The following is an 18,640-nucleotide window of genomic DNA, read 5'->3' as shown; positions in this document are numbered from 1 at the left end:
ACTGTCAACCCTCAAACTCTCGTTCATCAGTAACACTATAGACAACCATGTTGTATCCATCTCCGGCGTGTTCCAGGTATGCCATTGTGCCCCGTCTTTGCCTCAGTGCTGCACGGAATTAACTAGCTCTTAAATTATTTGAGGTAACTTACATGTAGCAAACACATTATTTTTCACAAGGTCAAGTCAACATGAAAATTCTAGTGTTTCATTTGTTTTGTTCTTCCTCAGCTCCTTTTTATGCGGTTTTCTGCCGACGGTGTTGTGGCGAGCGACGGATGATTTTGCCTCACATAATAAAGCTGTTTGAGCCAAACACAGCACTTGTATTGCTTTTGTTTTTCTTTGTGGGGAAATTTGCATGTCTGTTGTAAGTGTAACATCTAAACTCTAATCATTTTATTTATGATCGATAAGTACAGATCGCCCTAGTCCTTATAACAGATAAGAAATGTTTGATGAACCTAAGTCGGAAATGAAGCAGCATTATGAGTTGCAATTTTCAAGCCACGCATGTCCAGAATGCAACTGCCATAAAGACTACTACTCCCTCCCTTTCTAAATACTCCCTCCGTCCGGAAATACTTGTCATCAAAATGAATAAAAGGGGATGTATCTAGACGTATATTAGTTCTAGACACATCCCTTTTTATCCATTTTGATGACAAGTATTTTCGGACGGAGAGAGTATAAGCCTTTTTAGAGATTTCAATATGGGTTGCATACGGAGCAAAATGAGTGGATCTACACTCTAAAATACGTCTATATACATACATAGGTAGTCTATATTGAAATCTCTAAATAAAATTATATTTAGGAACAGAGGGAGTACAAGGCAGTCAAGATGAGGTATAAATAGATGCTTCTCATCTTGTGATTCAGTATCAATATATCAAGAAGAATTTTGCATCAAGCTGAGCAGACCATTTAGACAAAAAAATTGTTTTGCCTGGCCTTTGTTTCTGTCAGGGCGGTTCTTTTCTCCAGCAAACTTCCTGGGTGGTGCGATCAGACAGGCAAACTCGAAGATTTGAAACACAGACGCTGCAACAGGGTAAGAGAAGATGCAACAAAAGGTGTTATCCCCTGGTTTTAAACCAAGCTCAGGTCCAACTACTCATCCAAAAGAATGCCCAGCAGTTAAAATCCATTTTCATGAGTTTCGCCAAACAACAAACACGCAGGCTTCCAGTACAGTACCAAAGGATAGAAAGCTGGAAACTGAATATGGTGGTAACAACTAATAGGACTGTCGTTACAGACATATTCAGAGAGACATGAGGCTTCAGACCACCATCACAAGCGAGCATGTGTCAGATCTCAAGCGCTGTCACGGGTGGAAACTGGAGAGTCCGCCTGGTTCCGTGGTAGACCGAGGCAAGGGACGCATAGGCTTCTGGAAACTGAAACCTATACAAAACATGACGATGCAATAAGTTTGGTTTCAAATTCCAAGATCTCCACTAACATAGACGGATAATAGCTTGGCGAGCAGTTTGATGTAGAAGAACTATCATGCAACTTGAACAAGTGTTTTTTTTCTCAATGTGGCATCGACCAAATTTTATTTTTTTACACAAAAGTTTAGCATTGTGACAGCAAAATATTACATATATGATCACTCAGATACATCAGCACTCAAGAGGGTTTCAGACTTCAGACACTAGTGAGACAGGCATGCAATTTGGCCATCAAACACTAGTCATGAAACTGACAACAGGCTAGTAACAACAGTGAAACAAATGAGGCAGTACACTATCACCCCTCAGTTGAAGATTTTTACAAAATTTAATGTGTCAACTAGAACAAGAGCAAAGATAAAACTCAATTTCAAGACGAAAATGACTACTATTTCCATCAGTAATTAAACAGTAAAAGAACACAGGATCAAACCCAAATGATTTTTGCATGGATGGAACAGATTTACAGACACAACAGATTTATAGGCACAACAGCAACGGTAACTATTGTATTATCACCAGTAATAACAAAGCAATTAATTTCGGTGAAACCTAACAGTCGTTCTGAACTACGCCAGCACACAATCCAATAATGGACACTGAATATAAATAGATTTCAAAAGGGTCTCATAAACTCTTGAGTGTTATTTAATTCCAACAGAGATGATAAAACAAGTAGGAATATCATAGGAAAAAATAAAAAAATGACAAAGGTTACTTACGGTGAGTGATGCTAATTTGATCACGAAGTATGCCACATTTACTCAAGAACTTCAGAATTTTGTGAACTCCCTCATCGACCTTTCTACATTCAATGTTGACAACCTTAAGGTGCGAGCATACAAATGATTGCTCTATCTTTTCTTCTGCTCCTGTTGCTCTAACGAATTTCTATGATACAATTTAGTTAGATCAACAGAATATACATAATAGTTCCTTTAACAGTACAACAATGTCTTCATATATATATAGGTTATACCTCAGTGCTACCAAGCTGAAGAGTGAGCACCTCAAGAACTGGAGAGTGTTGGAGAATGCACAGTAGGTCAATAGTCGTAAACCACTCATTGAGTGATAGAGTCTTTAGTTTGTCAAATATGGGGCAGCATTCTAAATCCCATCTATAGATAAACTGCACAAATAGCAAGCAAACAAAATGGAACTTTAAGACTCTAGAAGAAATAATTTCCGGTAGTAGGAACATTGGGTAGATACTTTAATTTCAAACTAGCAAATAGCAAAGGAACAAAAAAGAACAGTGAGACTCAAGAAGGCGAAACAATTTAAGTAAGCAGGAAGTTTGGGACTTTGGGTAGATACTTTAATTTCAGGCATAAAGAAAGACAGAACTACAGCTCAAGCCCTGGAAATACATTTTATCCAATCAAGCTACAATGTTATTAAAATTATTAATTTAAAACCCATTGGTGGAGATAAAAGTAGCAACCTGTGGTAATGAGAACATGTATATGCAGGTCTAACAGTGGACAGAGATGTTACAGAGAATCCATGGGTGGCACATAACAACAAGAGTAAAAAAGGAAGTAAGTGTAAATGTACCAGTTCGAAATAAGTATCGCCTACCAACTCCAAATTCACAGCATTGGACAAACCATGGAGAAGCACACCCTCATCAACTGGATAAGCATGACAGCTACAGTCCTCATACTCACAGTTCTGCCGGTTACTATGACAAGAATCATAGCAACTATTGTGAAGCCAAACATAAGCTGTTTCTAGAGATGGCATGTATTCAAGTGAAGGGGTCAAGCCATCAAAATTATCAAGTTGCAGTGAGATAAGACCCGGAGCAAATATCCGAATGTGAAACTTCGTAGGGAAGGAACAAAAGTCGGTAATGCAGAGACGCTTTAGCGATTTGGAAGATATCCTGCGTGCATCAATGTTGCAATCTTGCATCTCTAGTTCCTCCAATACCGAGCAGCGCGAGAAATTCAGAGTGGAGCGTTTTAATTCAAACCGCTCAAGGTGTAGGATCTTCAAGTGCTGAGAGATGAGAGGCGCATCAAGTATTAGTGGCTCAAACTCAAAGTCTTTGTCAACAGCAACACTGAGTAGGAGCTCCTTAACTTGGCACTTCAGAGCGTACTCGATCAACAGAATGGTATTTGTGTATGTGCGCTCCTCCACGTCATCGAGACAGGCAACAATCTTGCACTTGTCGAGAGGTGAGTTCCCACGGATGTGGATGAAGAGCTTCACCAGCTGTTTGAAACGTTCAGAGCTCGGGAAACTCGACTGGTCAAAGATGAGGGGCAGGCTGGTGGTGCGCCTCCAATGGTCACGCCACCCAGTGTCGAGCACGCAAGTCTGCAGGGCATCAGCAGCAGGCAGAAAGGACAAGACGTGCCGGAGGAGGTCGTCGGTGAGGTCGCCGAAGTGACCCTTGCCGCTCGCCGCGGTCTTGTTGAGCATTCCGTCGAACAGGTGACGCGCCCTGCGGGAACGGAAGGAAGAAGGAATCAGCAGAATAAAAAGGGGGGAATGCAGCATCACCAGATCGGGGAATCCAGCAGGCAGCATCACCTGAGCTCGACCCGTGAATCCAAGAGCAGGCGGGCACCGATTTGTCCGGCCCAAGTCAGCGCCGAAGTCTCCAAGCTCGTCGAGGAGCTCCCGCGGCCAGGCCCTGCCCCTATTTCTTCCGGAGCCGCCGCGCCCGTGAGCGAGAGGGGGGTGGGGCAAGCAGACGAGCAGTTCGAGGGCGGAGCAGGTGGGGCGGGATTCAACAGTGAGGAGGAGGAGCGCCGCCGCGGGTGGATACTGGAAAGTGAAAATGGCCGCGGCGTTGGCGCTGTGGTGACGGATGCATAATCCTATTTTGTCTAATGTGTTTGGTTGCCCGTACCGATTTGGCCGTGTTTGCATAGACGTCTTCAGATGGGTTTGACCGAGAAAAAACAGCCTATAAACCATCAACTGCACATTGTTTGGTTACCCGTATATAGATTGGCTTTATGGGGAACAAATGTTGACCGTTGTTTGGTTGGCCGCATAGCATTAGGCGTACATAGGACACGCTATTTGGTTGCAACCTGCATTAGATGGTGTCACAACTTCTCACTAGTGATGACCTTACCACACACGATTTTAACAGTTTCACTCCTAGCTACGAACAAATTACGGTTCATCCTAGCTATTATCAAATGGCAGTACACATTATTAAGAGCCAAATGGCCGAATGGAAAAAGTTCATCATCCCTCTTCTTTCTCTTACCTCTTCCGTTGTTCCTTTTGTTCCTGTTCGTTTTCCTCTTCTTTGGTTGTTGCTTCCTCTTATGCTACTGCTCTTGCTCTTCTTCTTCTTCAGATCCTTGTCTGACTTCTGTTATCCCATATTGTATGTGCCCACTTCAGCCTTTTGTTCTTTCAGGCTTCGTTGTCAAATGCCTCAACACCATGGCCATCAAGGTCAAGATCCTTAGGCGTCACCTCTTCCTCCTCGGACACAAGTTCATCAATGCCCCATTGGAGGATCCAAGTATGCAGAATGCAACATGCAAGAATAAACCTGGCCTAGGTAGGGTAAGAGTGGAATGGCTTCTGATCCAGAATCTTAAACCTGTTCTTCAGAGCTCCAAATGCCCTCTCAATTGTTACTCTAAGGCTGGAGTGTCTGAGATTGAACAGTTCCTGGGGAGTCCTAGCATAGTTCCTATCAAAGAACTCGTTCAGATGGTATCTAGTTTTCCTGAAGGGTGAAAGAACACCTGGCCGACATGCATAGCCAGCATCTCCTAGGTAGAACTTGTCATCAGGGATGTTGATGCCATCAGGACGATTGATGTTGTCACTGAGTATGTTAGCATCATGTGATGACCCTTCCCAGCCAGCCAGCACATAGGTGAACTTCAGATCAAAGTCAACAACAACAAGCACATTCTGGCTTGTGTAGTGCTTCTTCCCCCTGAATGTCACAGCTTGTGACCTCGACACTCTGGCAGTGACATGAGTACCATCTATTGTCCCAATGCAATCCTGAAATGGCAATACAATATTGTGTTAGTGCTCACCTTGAACTATCCAAGCATATCAAGCAATGAACTACGTACTTTAGTGCTCACCTTGAAGTATGGATACCATCTTGGGCTTGTGCAAATCTTGGTAGGAGTCCAGCCAGTTGGTGACTTGATCATCTCTCTGATGTCTACTATGCAACCTTCTTCTTGTAGACGTTGTTGGGCCTCCAAGTGCAGAGATTTGTAGGACAGTAGCAAATTTTCCTCAAGTGGATGACCTAAGGTTTATCAATCTGTGGAAGGCGTAGGATGAAGATAGTCACTCTCAAACAACCCTGCAACCAAATAACAAAGAGTCTCTTGTGTCCCCTACACACCCAATATAATGGTAAATTGTATAGGTGCACTAGTTCGGTGAAGAGATGTGATACAAGTGCAATATGGATGGTAGATATAGGTTTTTATAATCTAAAAATATAAAAACAGCAAGGTAACTAATGATAAAAGTGAGCACAAACGGTATTGCAATGCTAGGAAACAAGGCCTAGGGTTCATACTTTCACTAGTGCAAGTTGTTTCAACAATAATAACATAATTGGATCATATAACAATCCCTCAACATGCAACAAAGAGTCACTCCAAAATCACTAATAACGGAGAACAAACGAAGAGATTATTGTAGGGTATGAAACCACCTCAAAGTTATCCTTTCTGATCGACCTATTCAAGAGTCCGTAGTAAAATAACACGAAGCTATTCTTTCCGTTCGATCTATCATAAAGTTCGTACTAGAATAACACCTTAAGACACAAATCAACCAAAACCCTAATGTCACCTAGATACTCCAATGTCACCCCAAGTATCCGTGGGTATGATTATACGATATGCATTCATCTATTCAACCAACACAAAGAACTTCAAAGAGTGCTCCAAAGTTTCTATAGGAGAGTCAAGACGAAAACATGTACCGACCCCTGTGCATAGATTCCAAAGATCACGAAACCCGCAAGTTGATCACTAAAACAGCTATACTCTTATATAGTGTACGAATAGGGAGGGATATAGACCGTTGGATCTTTATGATCCGATGGCTTACATTCAATAGATGTAACTAGAGGACTATGTGGCCAAATATGCATCATTGGATAGGACAATTTGACGGCCCACATAGCTGTGATTCACGGTGGGGGGGCATCGCTGCCCTGCCAGCCTTCCACCTGGTGTGGGAGTTAAAAAGATTACTTTAATGCACGTACATGTACCTTGTCTCAAAAAACAAAAGGTGTACCACCAATTTAACAAGTCCAGATGGAGGCCCTAATAAAAAAAGTCTGGATGCATAATTCGTTGCAAGCCTAAAATACAAGATACTGAAATATGGTGCATGCAGGAAGTGAATAAGAACCTTTCGAAAAAGAAAATAAAGAAGAAATTAAATTTTGAACAAATTTCTATTCTCTATAATTCGAGAACTTTTCATTTCTTAAGTTAAAAAAATGAACTTTTCATTTCTGAAGTAAAAAAAATTATTTCTTAATGAGCCAACTTACACACAATGATGCCCAAAAAATGTATACATCTACCCAATTTTGCATATAATGGATATACCTGATATCCCTATTTTGTTACTACCCTGAGATATCACATCTATTTTTTGATAGCATAGTTTGACCTGATTTTTTTAGGATCATTTTACGTGATAAATTATCCCCACCAAAAAACTGAAATTATGAAAAATATTCACTAATATGTTTTCTTAATGCAATCTTTTCAATCAAAGTTGGTACTACATGCGAAGCATGTGCCATTTGCTAGTACATCAAGTGAATCAATAGAATACCCCATTGTCATCACGGGTATCCCACGCAAGGCGTACATCAAGTGTTCTCAAATCCTTAAAGACTCAATCCGATAAGATAACTTTGAAGTGAAAACTCAATCCATTACAAGATAGTAGAGGAGGAGAAACATCATAAGATCCAACTATAATAGCAAAGCTCGCGATACGTCAAGATCGTGTCAAATCAAGAACCCGAGAGAGAGAGAGAGATCAAATACATAGCTACTGGTACATACCCTCAGCCCCGAGGGTGAACTACTCCCTCCTCGTCATGGAGAGCACCGAGATGATGAAGATGGCCACCGGTGAGGGATCCCCCCTCCGGTAGGATGCCGGAACAGGGTCCTGATTGGTTTTTAATGGCTATAGAGGCTTGCGGCGGCGGAACTCCCGATCTAGGTTATTTTCTCGAGGTTTCTGTATTTATAGGAATTTTTGGCGTAGGTCTCACGTCACGGGGTCTCCGTGTCGTCCACGAGATAGGGTGGCGCGCCCATGGGGTAGGGCGCGCCCCCCGCCCTCGTGGACGGCTCAAGACTCTTCTGGCTCCGGGGGCTTCTTTTGGTCCATAAAAAATCATTAAAAATTGGCATGTCAATTGGACTCCGTTTGGTATTCCTTTTCTGTAAAACTCAAAAACAAGGAAAAAAACAGAAACTGGCACTGGGCTCTAGGTTAATAGGTTAGTCCCAAAAATCATATAAAATAGCATATAAATGCATATAAAACATCCTAGATGGATAATATAATAGCATGGAACAATAAAAAATTATAGATACGTTGGAGACGTATCACTCTCCTTTGAGCTCCCCAACAGTGGATAACCCTGAACCTCTGGTTATAGCCAACAATATGAAGGAGCATGGCGACTTGCTCTCCCACACTGGTGTGGATGCTATCTTCTAGCAGCCCCTGGTCCTGAAGGCCTGAACAAGTCTAGCAAATGGTGCTCTTTTCATTCTAAGCATCCATAGAGCCTCTGTGTCATTGTGGTTGTATATGTAGTTCAGATTGGCGATTCTCTCCTGCTCCCGCATAAGCATTCGAGCATATCTGTTGACAGTTCTCTCAGCATGACGAACAACTCTCTTGTACATGAACATGACATGTGCCTGAATCACAGCTATCAGTGCTCCTGTCAGGCCGAGGGCTGCTTTAAGCTTCGTGCGAATGTGACCAAGGTTGAGGGCTGCTTTAAGCTTCGTGCGAATGCCAGCTAGCCCACTGCGTTCGCAACCAAACGCACATTTCGTGGTCCAACTGGGCCTGATTGCGATTTTGTGGGCAACCAAACGCATCCTTAGACTCTCACCTTACGCCAACTGGTGCCTTTCTCAGAGAGTGCTTTCATCCAATTCAAAAGCATACAAGGCCATTATAGAATATACATTTTACATCTATATAAAATATCTCCGCCACTGTGCATGCATGCGGCGTATTAATGATCCCGGTAAACAAAAAGAAAAGCCAACTTACAAAACAAGCATTAAATTTTATATTGATACCTGCAATCTAAGTGTGTGGCTTTGTATGTAAAAATGGAGGGATTGACTTTTTTTTGGTTAAGAATGTCGTCAGTAACCTGCATAAACGTAAGGAGCCTGGTCTATTCATGCAGCTATACATCACGGGCGCCTTTAACTCGGTGTCTTGGATTTATTGACTGGAAGTTGGGAGATATGTGGATTTTGGCAGCTGGTGGTGTGATATCATTTGTCTGCTCTAGGCTACTACTTCCTCCTGGGGCATGGTTGTTGAGGAACGTTGCAGAAAATAAAAAATTTCTACGCTTCATCAAGATCAATCTATGGAGTCATCTAGCAACGAGAGAGAGAAGTGCATCTACATACCATTGCAGATCGCGAGCGGAAGCGTTCAAGTGAACGGCGTTGATGGAGTCGTACTCGTCGTGATCCAAATCTCCGATGACCAAGCGCCGAACGGACGACACCTTCGTGTTCAACACACGTACGGTTGGGGAAGACGTCTCCTCCTTCTTGATCCAGCAAGGGGAAAGGAGAGGTTGATGGAGATCCAGCAGCACGACAGCGTGGTGGTGGAAGTAGCGGGATCCCGGCAGGGCTTCGCCAAGCACAAGCGGGGAGGAGAGGTGTTACGGAGGGAGAGGGAGGCGCCAGGAGCAAGGGTGCGGCTGCCCTCCCTCCCCCCTCTTTATATAGGGGCCCTGGCGGCACCGACCCTAGGAGATCCAATCTCCAAGGGGGGCGGCGGCCAAGGGGTGGCTTCCCCCCCAAGCCAAGTGGGGCGGCCCCCACCCCTAGGGTTTCCAACCCTAGGCGTAGGGGAGGCCCAAGGGGGCGCACCAGCCCACCAGGGGCTGGTTACCCTTCCCACTTCAGCCCATGGGGCCCTCCAGGATAGGTGGCCCCACCCGTTGGACCCCCGGGACCCTTCCGGTGGTCCTGGTACAATACCGATTACCCCCGAAACTTTCCCGATGGCCGAAACTGGACTTCCTATATATAAATATTTACCTCCGAACCATTCCGGAACTCCTCGTGACGTCCAGGATCTCATCCGGGACTTCGAACAACTTTCGGGTTACCGCATACTAATATCTCTACAACCCTAGCGTCACCGAACCTTAAGTGTGTAGACCCTACGGGTTCGGGAGACACGCAGACATGACCGAGACGACTCTCCGGTCAATAACCAACAGCGGGATATGGATACCCATGTTGGATCCCACATGCTCCTCGATGATCTCATCGGATGAACCACGATGTCGAGGATTCAATCAATCCCGTATATAATTCCCTTTGTCAATCGGTACGTTACTTGCCCGAGATTTGATCGTCGGTATCCCAATACCTAGTTCAATCTCGTTACCGGCAAGTCACTTTACTCGTACCGTAATGCATGATCCCGTGACCAAACACTTGGTCACATTGAGCTCATTATGATGATGCATTACCGAGTGGGCCCAGAGATACCTCTCCGTCATACGGAGTGACAAATCCCAGTCTTGAGTCATGCCAACCCAACAGACACTTTCAGAGATACCCGTAGTGCACCTTTATAGCCACCCAGTTATGTTGTGACGTTTGGCACACCCAAAGCACTCCTACGGTATCCGGGAGTTGTGCAATCTCATGGTCTAAGGAAATGATACTTGACATTTGGAAAAGCTCTAGCAAACGAACTACACGATCTTGTGCTATGCTTAGGATTGGGTCTTGTCCATCACATCATTCTCCCAATGATGTGATCCCGTTATCAATGACATCTAATGTCCATAGTCAGGAAACCATGACTATCTGTTGATCAACGAGCTAGTCAACTAGAGGCTCACTAGGGACATGTTGTGGTCTATGTATTCACATATGTATTACGATTTCCGGATAACACAATTATAGCATGAACAATAGATAATTATCATGAACAAGGAAATATAATAATAACCATTTTATTATTGCCTCTAGGGCATATTTCCAACAGTCTCCCACTTGCACTAGAGTCAATAATCTAGTTACATTGTGATAAATCGAACACCCATAGAGTTCTGGTGTTGATCATGTTTTGCTCGCGGAAGAGGTTTAATCAACGGATCTGCGACATTCAGATCCGTATGTACTTTACAAATATCTATGTCTCCATCTTGAACATTTTCACGAATGGAGTTGAAGCGACGCTTGATGTGCCTGGTCTTCTTGTGAAACCTGGGCTCCTTGGCAAGGGCAATGGCTCCAGTGTTGTCACAGAAGAGAGTCATTGGCCCCGACGCATTGGTTATGACTCCTAGATCGGTGATGAACTCCTTCATCCAGATTGCTTCATGCGCTGCCTCTGAGGCTGCCATGTACTCCGCTTCACATGTAGATCCCGCCACGACGCTTTGCTTGCAACTGCACCAGCTTACTGCCCCACCATTCAAAATAAACACGTATTCGGTTTGTGACTTGGAGTCATCCAGATCTGTGTCGAAGCTAGCATCGACGTAACCCTTTACGACGAGCTCTTCGTCACCTCCATATACGAGAAACATGTCCTTAGTCCTTTTCAGGTACTTCAGGATATTCTTGACCGTTGTCCAGTGTTCCATGCCGGGATTACTTTGGTACCTTCCTATCAAACTTACGGCGAGGTTTACATCAGGTCTGGTACACAGCATGGCATACATGATAGACCCTATGGCTGAGGCATAGGGGACGACACTCATCTTTTCTCTATCTTCTGTCGTGGTCGGACATTGAGCTGAGCTCAATTTCACACCTTGCAACACAGGCAAGAACCCCTTCTTGGACTGATCCATATTGAACTTCTTCAATATCTTACCAAGGTATGTGCTTTGTGAAAGACCTATGAGGCATCTCGATCTATCTCTATAGATCTTGATGCCTAATATGTAAGCAGCTTCTCCAAGGTCCTTCATTGAAAAACACTTATGCAAATATGCCTTAATGTTGTCCAAAAGTTCTATATCATTTCCCATCAAAAGTATGCCATCCACATATAATATGAGAAATGCTACAGAGCTCCCACTCACTTTCTTGTAAACGCAGGCTTCTCCATTATTCTGCATAAACCCAAACGCTTTGATCATTTCATTAAAGCGAATGTTCCAACTCCGAGATGCTTGCACCAGCCCATAGATGGAGCACTGGAGCTTGCATACCTTGTTAGCATTCTTAGGATCGACAAAACCTTCCGGCTGCATCATATACAATTCTTCCTTAAGAAAGCCGTTGAGGAATGCTGTTTTGACGTCCATTTGCCATATCTTATAATCATAGTATGCGGCAATTGCTAACATGATTCGGACGGACTTCAGCTTCGCTACGGGTGAGAAGGTCTCATCGTAGTCAACCCCTTCAACTTGTTGATAACCCTTAGCGACAAGTCGAGCCTTATAGATGGTAATATTACCATCCGCGTTTGTCTTCTTCTTAAAGATCCATTTATTCTCTATCGCTCGCCGATCATCGGGCAAGTCTGTCAAAGTCCATACTTTGTTTTCATACATGGATCCTATCTTGGATTGCATGGCTTCAAGCCATTTGTTGGAATCTGGGCCCGCCATTGCTTCTTCATAGTTCGAAGGTTCACCGTTATCTAACAACATGTTTTCCAGGACAGGGTTGCCGTACCACTCTGGTGCGGAACGTGTCCTTGTGGACCTACGAAGTTCAGTAGCAACTTGATCTGAAGTTTCATGATCATCATCATTAACCTTCTCTCTAGTCGGTGGAGGCACCATAGAAACATTTTCTTGAGCTGCGCTACTCTCCGGTTCAAGAGGCAACACTTCATCAAGTTCCACTTTCCTCCCACTTACTTCTTTCGAGAGAAACTCTTTCTCTAGAAAGGACCCGTTCTTGACAACAAAGATCTTGCCTTCGGATCTGAGGTAGAAGGTATACCCAATGGTTTCCTTAGGGTATCCTATGAAGACGCATTTTTCCGACTTGGGTTCGAGCTTTTCAGGTTGAAGTTTCTTGACATAAGCATCGCATCCCCAAACTTTTAGAAACTACAGCTTAGGTTTCTTCCCAAACCATAATTCATACGGTGTCGTCTCAACGGATTTAGACGGTGCCCTATTTAAAGTGAATGTAGATGTCTCTAGAGCGTATTCCCAAAATGATAGCGGTAAATCAGTGAGTGACATCATAGATCGCACCATATCCAATAGAGTGCGATTACGACGTTCGGACACACTGTTACGCTGAGATGTTCCAGGCGACGTGAGTTGTGAAATGATTCCACATTTCCTTAAGTGCGTACCAAATTCGTGACTTAAATATTCCCCCCCACGATCTGATCGTAAGAATTTTATCTTTCGGTCACGTTGATTCTCTACCTCATTCTGAAATTCCTTGAACTTTTCAAAGGTCTCAGACTTGTGTTTCATCAAATAGACATACCCATATCTACTTAAGTCATCAGTGAGAGTGAGAACATAACGATAGCCATCGCGAGCCTCCACGCTCATTGGACCGCACACATCAGTATGTATAATTTCCAATAAGTTGGTTGCTCGCTCCATTGTTCTGGAGAATGGAGTCTTGGTCATTTTACCCATGAGGCATGGTTCGCACGTGTCAAATGATTCGAAATCAAGAGACTCCAAAAGTCCATCTGTATGGAGCTTCTTCATGCGTTTGACACCTATGTGACCAAGGCGGCAGTGCCAAGTATGTGGGACTATCATTATCAACCTTACATCTTTTGGTATTCACACTATGAATATGTGTAACATCACGTTCGAGATTCATTAAGAATAAACCATTCACCAGCGGGGCATGACCATAAAACATATCTCTCATATAAATAGAACAATCATTATTCTCGAATTTAAATGATTAGCCATCTCGCATTAAACGAGATCCAGATACAATGTTCATGCTCAAAGCTGGCACTAAATAACAATTATTGAGGTTTAAAACTAATCCCGTAGGTAAATGTAGAGGTAGCGTGCCGACGGCGATCACATCGACCTTGGAACCATTCCCAACGCGCATCATCACCTCGTCCTTCGCGAGTCTTCGTTTATTCCACAGCTCCTGTTTTGAGTTACAAATATGAGCAACCGCACCGTATCAAATACCCAGGAGCTACTACGAGTACTGGTAATGTACACATCAATTACATGTATATCATATATACCTTTAGTGTTGCCGGCCTTCTTGTCCACTAAGTATTTGGGGCAGTTCCGCTTCTAGTGTCCCTTTCCCTTGCAATAAAAGCACTCAGTCTCAGGCTTGGGTCCATTCTTTGGCTTTTTCCCGGCAACTGGCTTACCGGGCGTGGCAACTCCCTTGCCGTCCTTCTTCTTACCCTTGCCCTTTTTGAACTTAGTGGTTTTATTCACCATCAACACTTGATGTTCCTTTTTGATCTCCACCTCCGCTGATTTCAGCATTGAATATACCTCAGGGATGGTCTTTTCCATCCCCTGCATATTGAAGTTCATCACAAAGCTCTTGTAGCTCGGTGGGAGCGACTGAAGGATTCTGTCAACGACCGTGTCATTCGGGAGATTAACTCCCAGCTGAGTCAAGCGGTTGTGCAACCCAGACATTTTGAGTATGTGCTCACTGACAGAACTATTCTCCTCCATCTTACAACTGTAGAACTTGTCGGAGACTTCATATCTCTCGACCCGGGCATGAGCTTGAAAAACCATTTTCAGCTCTTCGAACATCTCATATGCTCCGTGTTGCTCAAAACGCTTTTGGAGCCCCGGTTCTAAACTGTAAAGCATGTCGCACTGAACGAGGGAGTAATCATCAGCACGCTGCTGCCAAGCGTTCATAACGTCTTGGTTCTCTGGGATGGGTGCTTCACCTAGCGGTGCTTCTAGGACATATTGTTTCCTGGCAGCTATGAGAATGATCCTCAGGTTCCGGACCCAGTCCGTATAGTTGCTGCCATCATCTTTCAGCTTGGTTTTCTCTAGGAACGCGTTGAAGTTGAGGTTGACATTAGCGTGGGCCATTTGATCTATAAGACATATTGTAAAGATTTTAGACTAAGTTCATGATATTTAAGTTCATCTAATCAAATTATTTAATGAACTCCCACTCAGATTAGACATCCCTCTAGTCATCTAAGTGATACATGATTCGACTCAACTAGACCGTGTCCGATCATCACGTGAAACGGACTAGTCATCATCGGTGAATATCTCCATGTTGATCGTATCTTCCATACGACTCATGTTCGACCTTTCGGTCTCTTGTGTTCCGAGGCCATGTATGTACATGCTAGGCTCGTCAAGTCAACCTAAGTGTTTTGCATGTGTAAATCTAGCTTACACCCGTTGTATGTGAACGTTAGAATCTATCACACCCGATCATCACGTGGTGCTTCGAGACAACGAACTTTCGCAACGGCGCACAGTTAGGGGAAACACTTTCTTAAAATTATTGTGAGGGATCATCTTATTTACCACCGTCGTACTAAGCAAATAAGAAGCAAAACATGATAAACATCACATGCAATCAAATAGTAACATGATATGACCAATATCATATTGCTCCTTTGATCTCCATCTTCAGGGCGCCATGATCATCTTCGTCACCGGCATGACACCATGATCTCCATCATCGTGTCTTCATGAAGTTATCTCATCATCTATTAATTCTACTACTATGGCTAACGGTTTAGCAATAAAATAAAGTAATTACATGATGTTTATATTGACACGCAGGTAATAGATAAATTAAGACAACTCATATGGCTCCTGCCGGTTGTCATACTCATCGACATGCAAGTCGTGATTCCTATTACAAGAACATGATCAATCTCATACATCACATATATCATTCATCACATCCTTTTGGCCATATCACATCACACGACATATGCTGCAAAAACAAGTTAGACGTCCTCTAATTGTTGTTGCAAATTTTTACGTGGCTACTATAGGTTTCTTAGCAAGAACTTTTCTTACCTACGCCAAAACCACAACGTGATATGCCAATTTCTATTTACCCTTCATAAGGACCCTTTTCATCGAATCCGATCTGACTAAAGTGGGAGAGACAGACACCCGCTAGCCACCTTATGCAATTAGTGCATGTCAGTCGGTGGAACCTGTCTCACGTAAGCGTACGTGTAAGGTCGGTCCGGGCCGCTTCATCCCACAATGCCGCCAAATCAAGATAAGACTAGTAACGGCAAGTAAATTGACAAAATCGACGCCCACAACATCTTGTGTTCTACTCGTGCATAGAAACTACGCGTAGACCTAGCTCATGATGCCACTGTTGGAGAACGTTGCAGAAAATAAAAAAATTCTACGCTTCACCAAGATCAATCTATGGAGTCATCTAGCAACGAGAGAGAGAAGTGCATCTACATACCCTTGTAGATCGCGAGCGGAAGCGTTCAAGTGAACGGGGTTGATGGAGTCGTACTCGTCGTGATCCAAATCACCGATGACCAAGCGCCGAACGGACGGCACCTCTGTGTTCAACACACGTACGGTTGGGGAAGACGTCTCCTCCTTGTTGATCCATCAAGGGGAAAGGAGAGGTTGATGGAGATCTAGCAGCACGATGGCGTGGTGGTGGAAGTAGCGGGATCCCGGCAGGGCTTCGCCAAGCGCAAGCGGGGAGGAGAGGTGTTATGGAGGGAGAGGGAGGCGCCAGGAGCAAGGGTGCGGCTGACCTCTCTCCCCCCTCTTTATATAGGGGCCCTGGGGGGCGCCGTCCCTAGGAGATCCAATCTCCAAGGGGGGCGGCGGCCAAGGGGTGGCTTCCCCCCAAGCCAAGTGGAGCGCCCCCCCCCCCACCCCTAGGGTTTCCAACCCTAGGCGCAGGGGAGGCCCAAGGGGGGCGCATCAGCCCACCAGGGGCTGGTTCCCCTTCCCACTTCAGCCCATGGGGCCCTTCGGGATAGGTGGCCCCACCCAGTGGACCCCCAGGACTCTTCCGGTGGTCCCGGTACAATACCGATTACCCCCGAAACTTTCCCGATGGCCGAAAGTGGACTTCCTATATATAAATCTTTACCTCCGGACCATTCCGGAACTCCTCGTGACGTCCAGGATCTCATCCGGGACTCTGAACAACTTTCGGGTTACCGCATACTAATATCTCTACAACCCTAGCGTCACCGAACCTTAAGTGTGTAGACCCTACGGGTTTGGGAGACACGCAGACATGACCGAGACGACTCTCCGGTCAATAACCAACAGCGGGATCTGGATACCCATGTTGGCTTCCACATGCTCCTCGATGATCTCATCGGATGAACCACGATGTCGAGGATTCAATCAATCCCGTATACAATTCCCTTTGTCAATCGGTACGTTACTTGCCCGAGATTCGATCATCGGTATCCCAATACCTCGTTCAATCTCGTTACTGGCAAGTCACTTTACTCGTACCGTAATGCATGATCCCGTAACCAAACACTTGGTCACATTGAGCTCATTATGATGATGCATTACCGAGTGGGCCCAGAGATACCTCTCCGTCATACGGAGTGACAAATCCCAGTCTTGAGTCATGCCAACCCAACAGACACTTTCAGAGATACCCGTAGTGCACCTTTATAGCCACCCAGTTACGTTGTGACGTTTGGCACACCCAAAGCACTCCTACGATATCCGGGAGTTGCACAATCTCATGGTCTAAGGAAATGATACTTGACATTGGAAAAGCTCTAGCAAACGAACTACACGATCTTGTGCTATGCTTAGGATTGGGTCTTGTCCATCACATCATTCTCCTAATGATGTGATCCCGTTATCAATGACATCTAATGTCCATAGTCAGGAAACCATGACTATCTGTTGATCAACGAGCTAGTCAACTAGAGGCTCACTAGGGACATGTTGTGGTCTATGTATTCACACATGTATTATGATTTCCGGATAACACAATTATAGCATGAACAATAGACAATTATCATGAACAAGGAAATATAATAATAACCATTTTATTATTGCCTCTAGGGCATATTTCCAACAATGGCTAATGGGGAACTGGGCCCGAGATTCTTTCATCGGCGAGGCATCAGGCAAGGCGACCCTCTCTCCCCGATGCTTTTTAAGATCGCAATGCTCCCTCCACTAGTTGTTCAACAAAGCTTGCTCGGTTGGCGCACTTACCCCAGTTTAGCTGCCAACTTCACTTATGCGGGTCACTCTCTACACAGATGATGCGGCTCTATTCATATCGCCGTCTCATGTTGACATTGAGGTAACCAAGCAGATCCTATATAGCTTTGGTATTGCTCCGGGTCTCTGTGCAAACCTAGCCAAGAGCCTTGTGTATCCTATTTGTTGCTACAGGCTGGATTTTGAAGCTCTGCTCAATCAGTTTCCTATGCCGATAATGCAGTTCCCTTGCAAGTACCTTGGCCTACTAATGATATGCATGATATATATAGATGTATATATGCTCTCCAATGTAGTATTTCAATCACTGGACTGTTTGGATTGAAGATCTGCAAGATGGACTTCTGTGCATTAGTTGAGGTTGATCTTTGTGAGTGATTATTATAGTTGACCAGTTGCCTCTGTGATGAATTGGAAGTAAAAGAGAATATATTGTCAATTAAAGCAATATTTTGTTTCATTACTTAATACCCATGGTGCAAAGGTATCTCGGTTGGAGAGTGGAGTACTAACTATATATGCATGTAGCAGTCTATAGAAACATGGATATATTGCATTGGTGTTATCATGCCATGTATGGTTTATCATCATAAGGAAATATTTGCAATTCATCATTCACATGCCTATGCTTAAATGTATGCACCCTTGATGTTTGGAGAGGGTGCTACTGTTGAACTTATGCTCATAACTTTCCTCATAAGAACAAGACATAACTTCATTCTACATGCACTTTTATTCTGTGCAGTTAATTATTCCAAAAAAGAAAAAA

General features: G+C 44.1%; 1 protein-coding gene across 3 annotated transcripts; it reads right to left on the bottom strand.

The window, feature by feature from the left end:
• Positions 1-1,065: 1,065 nt before the first annotated feature.
• LOC119318374 (putative FBD-associated F-box protein At5g53635) lies at positions 1,066-4,315 on the bottom strand. 3 transcript variants are annotated; one of them, XM_037592923.1, is made up of 6 exons: positions 4,008-4,315; positions 3,552-3,918; positions 3,021-3,467; positions 2,440-2,592; positions 2,183-2,351; positions 1,066-1,410 (listed from the first exon to the last, which is right to left on the bottom strand). In XM_037592923.1, the coding sequence occupies exons 2-6, from the start codon at positions 3,894-3,896 to the stop codon at positions 1,331-1,333; spliced, it is 1,194 nt and encodes a 397-aa protein (XP_037448820.1). In that variant the 5' UTR covers positions 3,897-3,918; positions 4,008-4,315; the 3' UTR covers positions 1,066-1,330. The 3 variants fall into 3 exon arrangements, with proteins under 3 accessions (XP_037448820.1, XP_037448818.1, XP_037448819.1); XM_037592921.1 differs by having other exon boundaries at positions 3,021-3,918; XM_037592922.1 differs by having other exon boundaries at positions 3,045-3,918.
• Between the last annotated feature and the right edge of the window lie 14,325 nt (positions 4,316-18,640).

Source organism: Triticum dicoccoides, chromosome 6A (assembly GCF_002162155.2).
Source record: "Triticum dicoccoides isolate Atlit2015 ecotype Zavitan chromosome 6A, WEW_v2.0, whole genome shotgun sequence".
In the NCBI taxonomy this organism is placed as follows: domain Eukaryota; kingdom Viridiplantae; phylum Streptophyta; class Magnoliopsida; order Poales; family Poaceae; genus Triticum; species Triticum dicoccoides.
This window is presented reverse-complemented; position numbering and strand designations above follow the sequence as displayed.